The sequence below is a fragment of the Laetiporus sulphureus genome (assembly GCF_001632365.1).
Source record: "Laetiporus sulphureus 93-53 unplaced genomic scaffold LAESUscaffold_46, whole genome shotgun sequence".
In the NCBI taxonomy this organism is placed as follows: Eukaryota; Fungi; Basidiomycota; class Agaricomycetes; order Polyporales; family Laetiporaceae; genus Laetiporus; species Laetiporus sulphureus.
The window spans coordinates 324,022-331,442 of NW_024468555.1; the positions used below are offsets into that span (position 1 = coordinate 324,022).

A 7,421-nucleotide genomic window follows, 5' to 3' on the forward strand; every position below is an offset into this window, starting at 1 on the left:
GGTGTCACGTGACAATGCCGAGGGAGATCCGAGGTCATGTGACTAGAGGCCTCGTTATCTTATCTCATTAGGTCACGTGACTTCTTGTGCGACGAAAAATGGTGAAAAATAATATGCTCCTTAATAGCATTTGTTCCTATAATGACTTGTCAGGTAAAACCGTGACATCACCCCCTTGTCAAGGTTCATCGTCCCGATGAGCCAAAGCCCTTGTCGCCTCGTATGGTTCGCTTTGCGAGTGAACTGTCTGCCTCCGAAATAATTCCTGGAGCGTAGCGTTCACATATGAGTTGGGCCACACGATCGCCTGTCTTGACCTGGAATGGTGCGTTGGTCGTATTGACGAGAAGCACCTTGATTTCCCCTGTGTAGTCTGGGTCAATTACCCCCGCTGCGACATCAATTCCTTTGAGGGCTAGCCCACTTCGGGGGGCTACTCGAATGTATGTCCACTTTGGAGGATCAACCGCAAGCCCGGTGCCAATGAGCATTCTGGAATGTGGGGGAATGTCTACGTCTTGTATTGATTTGACATCCCAGCCAACAGCTTCTGCAGATCCCTTGTAGGGTGCTCGGGCATTTGGATGTGTGCGGAAGAAGATCATGAATTCATCAGGGTGGTCAGACAGGGCAATTTTGTGGGCTTTGCGCGTTCGTGGCTTAGCTCGTGGAGCGTCTGGATGTGTCTTATGGAATTCCTCTATCTTGTCTTTGACATTCGTGAGGTTTTCCAATGGTTCCCAAGTATTGTCGCTGTGGTCATAGTCTAACCACTTGACGAGATATTGGGTTTTGTTATACCTGACTCTTGAATCAAGGATGTCCTCTACGTCCCATTCTTCCTCTCCGTCAATAATAACTGGAGGGTTGGGGGGAGGGATACGTCCGGGAATCGAGTCTTGATGGAACATGATTAGCTTTGAAGCATGGAACACAGGGTGTATCTTCATGTCCGCTGGTAATTGCAGTTTGAACGATACGGTCCCGATCTTCTCGAGGATCTTGAATGGTCCATAGTTCTGAGTTGCCAGCTTCTGACTTTTGACTTTTACATGGAGATCTTTTCCTCGAATAAGCACTTCGTCTCCTACTTTGAAAGGGACGTCCTGCTTTTTAAGATCGAAATACCATTTCATACGTTCTGCTGCTAATGACAGAGCGGCACGTGCTTGTTCCTGTGCTTGGTCGCGGTTATGGAATAAGTGTTCCAGGGACAGATGTTGTATCCCTTCCAATACATCAGGTGCCATGCGAGGGTGTCGACCATGCTCTATGAAGAACGGTGATAAACCTGTTGATTCTGAAGCCTGGTTGTTGTATGCAAATTCTGCCGTGGGCAGTAGTGTGGCCCAGTCGGTTTGTCGGTAGTTGCAGTACATGCGCAGGTATTGCTCCAGAATCTGATTAACCCGTTCGGTCTGTCCGTCCGTTTCTGGGTGATAAGCCGTAGACATCGTCGACTTAATGTGAAGTTTCTGACAAAACTCCTGGAATAATTTGGCTGAGAACTGGGTGCCTCGATCTGATATGATTTGCCTGGGAATTCCATGGAGTTTGAATACTTCATTGTAGAAAATTGACGCTACTTGAGAGGCTGTCACCGTGTCATCTACTGCATAGTAGTGAGCATGTTTGGTAAATCGGTCGACGACTACCAGAATGGCAGTCTTCTTTTCTCCCCTGTGGTCTGGGCTTGGCGGTAGCTGTGTAATCAGGTCACAGGTAACCATTTCCCAAGGCCCCTGTGGTACTGGATTAGGTTGAAGTAGTCCATAAGGCTTCTGCTTGCTTGTCTTGTTTCTTTGACAGGTTACGCAGCCTTGAACGTACTTCTTAACATCAATGGTGAGCCCGGGCCACCAATAATTCCTGCTGATCAGTTCTTGCGTCTTCCACCGTCCGGCATGTCCGGCCGTGGAAATGTCGTGGTGTAACTTGATCAGCTCATTCCGCAGCGTAGAGTCCTTTAGAACATAGACCTTTCCTCTTCGTAGCAGCAATCCATGTTCGAAGTTCCACTCTTGAAGGTCTTTTCTGAACTCTCGCTTGCCAGTTTTTAGTAGGTGCTGGTAACCTTTGGTCATTTCGTCGTCTTGTAGTGCCGATTTCACTCTTTCTAGAAGTTTTGCATCGTCAACTTCGGAGGAATGAGTGGCTGAGATTGCGTGGATGGCAAAATATTCGGGTCGAAGCAAAGTTTGCCCTGAATTGTCATTGCTCACCCCCTTCTCATGATCTGGCCTCCTGGACAGAGGATCGGCACGCATTATTGTCTTTCCGGGGCGGTGACGGAGAATGAAATTGAAACGTGTAAGGTAAAGTGACCATCGAGCTTGTCGTCTGGTCAGTGTTTGAGCTTGACGGAAATAGGTAAGATTAAGGTGATCCGACCATATCTCAACTGGGTGTGGGTGTCCTTCAAAGTACTGCCGGTACTCTTCTAAGGCCCAAATGATGGCTAGCATCTCCTTGTCGTAAATCTCGTAGTTGCGCTCATGTTCATTGAGCGATTTGGAGTAGTATGCGACAGGATGCCAAAGTTCATCGTCTCCCAACTGTTCAAGGACCGCGCCTGTGGCGAAGTCCGAGGCATCCATTTCCAATCTAAAGGGACGGATTGCGTTGGGAAGTGCTAGAATTGGGGCGGAAGTGAATGCAGTCTTGAGGGCCTCAAATGCCTTTTGTTGAGGTTCTTCCCATTTCCATGGTGCGTCCTTACGTGTTAATAGAGTCAAGGGTCGGGTCATCGATCTGAAATCCTTGATGAATCGTCGATAGAAATTTGCCAGACCAAGGAATGCTTGTACTTGCTTTACCTTGGTGGGCACCGGCCATTTGAGCACGCCATCGACCTTTTCTGAGTCCATCTGTATCGACCCTTTTGAGATTATGAGTCCGAGAAACTTGACGAAAGTGGTCGCAAAGTGACACTTTTCTGGTTTCACGAACAAGTCATTGTCTCGGAGTCGTTGTAGAACTTCTTTGGTCAGACGGTCGTGTTCCTCCTGGTTATCCGTAAAGATGATGATATCATCTATATAGACTGCCACCTTTCCAGTGCGAATGAGATCGCCTAAAACGTCATTCATCATGGCCTGGAAAGTGCTAGGGGCGTTACAGAATCCGAAGTACATGACAGTGGGTTCGAATAGCCCTCTATGGGTAATGAACGCTGCCTTTTCCTCATCTCCCTTGCGAAGGCGTACATTATTGTACCCCCATCTCAGATCTAGTGTAGTGAATATACTAGCCCTTGAGAGTCCGTCGATGAGATCGTTGATTCGGGGGAGTGGGAATTTGTTCTTCTTGGTAACGTTGTTTAACGCCCTGTAGTCTTGGACTAGTCTCAGAGATCCATCCTTCTTTTTGACGAAAAATACCGGGGCGGCGTATGGGGATTTAGATGGTCGAATGTAGCCTTTGGCTTGTTCGCCATCAATCCATTCATCGAGCGAGTTTTTCTCCCGTAAAGACATTGGGTATACTTTTGCCGGTCTCGGGGTTGCCGCGTCTGGGACAAGATCAATTGCATGATCGTAGGGCTTACGCGTCGGCATTCTTTCCGAACTCTTCTTCGAGAACACGTCTCCAAATTAATGAAATTCTGGAGGGACGAATTTGGACCAATATTCTTTGTCCTGTGTTCCTTCTGCCGGTTGTTCTACCAAATGCTCCTTTACCTTCTTGCTTATGCCTAGGATGTCGTGCACCATGTTACGAAGATCCTGGTCTTGCAAGTCTATCCAGTTGATGAAGCTATCTTCCTGATCCCACCCGTCATCCATGTGTACGTCAGGGAGAATTGCTTCATTTTCGAGCCGGGGTTGCAATAGAAGGTTGACTTCTTCTTCGCATACTTTGACTCGTTGATTCCTCGTGTGTCTGCATCTTGAGAACGTGACCTCTCTATGTTCCCAGTCAACTCGGGGGTTGTGTTCTTGTAGAAATTTCATGCCAAGGATCATTGACATGCGTCCAAGGTTTGTGACGAGCAAACTCTCAGTTGATCGGTGCCCCCCGATTAAGATGCTTGTGACTACACGATGAGTAATTGCGCCACCCTTGTTGGGGCTAGCGTCTGCATTAAGGATTCAGATTTCGTGGTTTAGAGGTATCATCTTAAACCCGTGCTTCTCGGCGAATCTTTGGTCGATATAGCAAGAGAAGGCTCCAGAATCCAGTAGTGCCGTTGTCTGGATTTCCCGTGATACGAATCTTATCGGCAATTCGATCGAATGTTTAGAAAAACCTGCGGATGCAATATATAGGTGGTCGCTAGGTACATTCGTTCTCACGGTACTAATACATTTGTCCTGAAGTGTGACACCAGACTCGTCTACACTTCGTACTGAAAATCCTCTGAGAATTCGTCTATCTCGACGATTCTCGCATTGGTGTCCTTGACCGTAGATTTTGATGCCATAGATGCTGTGTCCACGCTCCTTTTGCCCTTGCTGGACGGTGGTGTAGTCGAGGTTGTGCTCATCCCGCGAAGTGCAGCAATTGCTTGTTCCAGTGCCGCAATTTGAGCTGATGAGCCCGCGCTACTTTCTTCCTCCACCTGTCGGACGTTCGATGTTTTGCCCTTCCCTTTTCCTTGCCCTTGCTTTGGGGTGGCTCGTGTCTGAAACCGCTTGCCCTTGTATTCCGGTTTGGGGGAGGGACACCGCTTTCCCCGTTCATAGGCGTGCTTTCCGCAAAACAAGCATAGCTTGTTTGCCAGCCACCTGTCTTGTTCCGGGGAAAGTTCGTGTGCGATCCGTGCGCTGGTGTCCATTGCGTTAGGGTCCTTAGGAGCGGTCGCCTTGGTTCCAGTGGTTTGTCCGGTAGACTTGTTGCCCGTCATCTGCTGGAGATGTTTGATTTCGATCTCTAGGCAGAATTCCAGGTAGTCCATCCAAGTGGTTGGGATCTTGGAGGGATCTAAAGTCTCCATTACCGACATGACCGTTTGAATATGGGTCGACCGTTGCTCCCTGATTTTGACGATTAAGTCTTCGTCGGAGTATCCTGATTCGGGGGCGTATGCCCTGAAATTCTCCGCAAAGGCAATCATTGTCTTGTGGCGGATTGCGCAGTGTGCATCTAGCAGGGATTGTGCCGTGCGCTTGGGGTCAAGCGTCTTGTATGCCATTTCCAGTTTCCTAGTATATTCTGCCCATGTACCAACGTCTTGTCCAGAGGCGAGCTTGATTGCGTACTCTTTCATATATAGAGCAGCTCCCCCTTCCAGATGAGCGTTGGCTTGCCGAATTTTGTCCTTGTCGTCCGTGAAATGGTTATAGTCGAGCCAGATGAGCAGGTTCGTGAACCAAGTTTCAAAGTTTTCTGACGACTTTCTTCCCGAATACTTGGGGGGATCAGGGAGCTTGATTCGGCGGGGCGATTGACTGGATTGGCCGGCCGGTGGTAGGATACCTGTGGAGGGCGCATTGATGATGGCATTATTGAGCTGAGACTCTAAGCCAACGATGTAGGTAGTGGTCTTTTCCTGAGCCTCCTTCAGGGCGACCATGTTGCCGTAAAGGGCATCCATCTGACCCTTTACTTCGTCCTTGTAATCTTCGAAGTCCTTGCGAATTGATTGGGCTTCGAGCGTCAGAGTGTTGTTTGCCTTGATGAGCCGCTCGTTGTCGGCGGAGAGGGCGCCGATCTGGGCTCTGGCCGTTTTTAGTTGTTCTTGTATTTCTTCTGCCTTTATTTCGACATGAATACGAGACAACATTTCTGCTTCCATTGATGCCACGGTGCGTTCGTGACGTTCATCCATCTTTTGACGTAAAGCCTCGTACGAGCTTACAACGTCTCTCATGACGAACAATCGCACCACGTTCATTACCCATTCCTTGACGTCGTTTGGAATGGTGTTGGGAGCAGCGGCGTCGGCGGCTTCTTCAATGGTTGCGTAGGGAACTCCCTGCCATTCCCAAGTCTGAGGTGTGGGAAACGCTGGCAGGGTAGTGGGCGACGGGTTTCTGACTACTCCCGACGCCTTGGGTGTGCTGCTAGTATGGGGTTCATCCGCAGGGGCAGCTGGTCCTGCTTCGGACGATGTGGAAGTGGCCTGACTCCTCCAGGGGTCAGCAGGCTCACTCATTGTGTGTCCTCCGGGGAACGAAACACCTCCAAGGTTGTATTGAGACATTGGGATCGATGTTGAAGATAATGGAAATGAGGTGACGGACAATGTGTTAATCGATCGATGCTTGTTTTCTGCCTTAGAAGGGTTCGGGATTTTCCTCGATGAGTCCTTCTTCTTCTAACTCCTCTCGTAGAGTTTCTGCTCGGTAATGCCAATATTCTCGTTCTTCCTCAAGATCAGGAATGAGCCGGAAGGGTGCCGAGTAGGTGGTGTAACCGTGCACTTGTACCGTGTAGTGGTAGAGCACTTGTTGCCAATTGGTGACGAGAGGTTGGTAGATGAAGTATGCGGTGCAGATGACTGTGAGTTGTCCCTGCGCCGGGCGATAAAAGTCCACAATGTAGTTCTGATATACAAACGCGATTTGATAGCGGGGCATAAAACTACTTGTGATGGTACAAAAAATATTGCTGGTCATAATAGGGCCAGTAGCACGACTCCTTCTCAAACTTCACTATGTCTTTGCCTACGCGCTCCTGCTCCTTGTTGATTCCCTTGAAGGAAATCTTCCCTAGTCCTACGCAAAGCTTGATAGCGATGCACCTATCGACGAATGTGAAATCGTGCCCGGCTCCGATGCGCTCGTTTATGACTGATAGGTGTCGAAGAATTCTGTCTCGACACTGCAACTGTTCCTCCGTGAACTTGGCTGCGATGTGCGGCTGCTGCAAAACTTTGTACCGCTGAATAGTAGCGTATACAGTTGGTGCGATGTTCTCGGGGAGGGTGCCTTTGGGATTCTCGTGGATCCCGCGAGGATGATAGCTCTTTGAGAGCGCGAATTCGAGGACGTTGATGGCGGGGAATATATCGAAGGGATGCGCGGGGGGAACAGGGATAAGCGGGGTGAGTGCGTCTTTTGGGATTCCTTCGAGCCAGAGGCTGACCTTGCGTGCTTGTTGGCGACGCTCAGCTGTGATGCCTTGTGAGCTGGCTTGTGGGGGCTTCGCTTGGACGAGGTTCCCCTGGGTTAGGCGGTGCGTGCGACGAGGATCGCGTTGGTACGGGTGGTAGCGTCCGTTGGGCGGAACGATACCGTTGTGTACTTGAGGCGCTTTACCGGTCGCTGCAGCGCTGTTCCTTTTGAAGGAAGGAAGCGGCTTAGGTGGTAGAGACGCGGAGGAAGTGTATGAGGGAAGTGGTGTGGAAAAAGCCCTGCCCTGGGCGGATGTATCTCTGGGCGAAAATGCGCGGCTACCAGTGTTAGACACTTGGTAGGGGCGTAAAAGGTCAGTCTTATTCTAATGTCACGGCACGCCGATGACAAAGATAGACAACC

General features: G+C 49.6%; 3 protein-coding genes across 3 annotated transcripts; all 3 read right to left on the minus strand.

The window, feature by feature from the left end:
• Window positions 1–3,593: 3,593 nt before the first annotated feature.
• Window positions 3,594–4,067, minus strand: LAESUDRAFT_792011 (uncharacterized protein; the record flags this gene model as incomplete). Its single annotated transcript, XM_040913933.1, has 1 exon — window positions 3,594–4,067. A coding segment is annotated over one exon (474 nt), but the record flags the coding sequence as incomplete, so codon positions are not given.
• Window positions 4,068–4,336: 269 nt separating this feature from the next.
• Window positions 4,337–5,056, minus strand: LAESUDRAFT_792014 (uncharacterized protein; the record flags this gene model as incomplete). The annotated part of the gene is made up of 1 exon (XM_040913934.1): window positions 4,337–5,056. One exon carries the CDS (start codon window positions 5,054–5,056, stop codon window positions 4,337–4,339), a length of 720 nt encoding a protein of 239 aa, XP_040760497.1.
• Window positions 5,057–6,218: 1,162 nt separating this feature from the next.
• Window positions 6,219–7,383, minus strand: LAESUDRAFT_762643 (uncharacterized protein; the record flags this gene model as incomplete). The annotated part of the gene is made up of 2 exons (XM_040913130.1): window positions 6,219–6,525; window positions 6,578–7,383. Coding segments are annotated over 2 exons (1,113 nt in total), but the record flags the coding sequence as incomplete, so codon positions are not given.
• Between the last annotated feature and the right edge of the window lie 38 nt (window positions 7,384–7,421).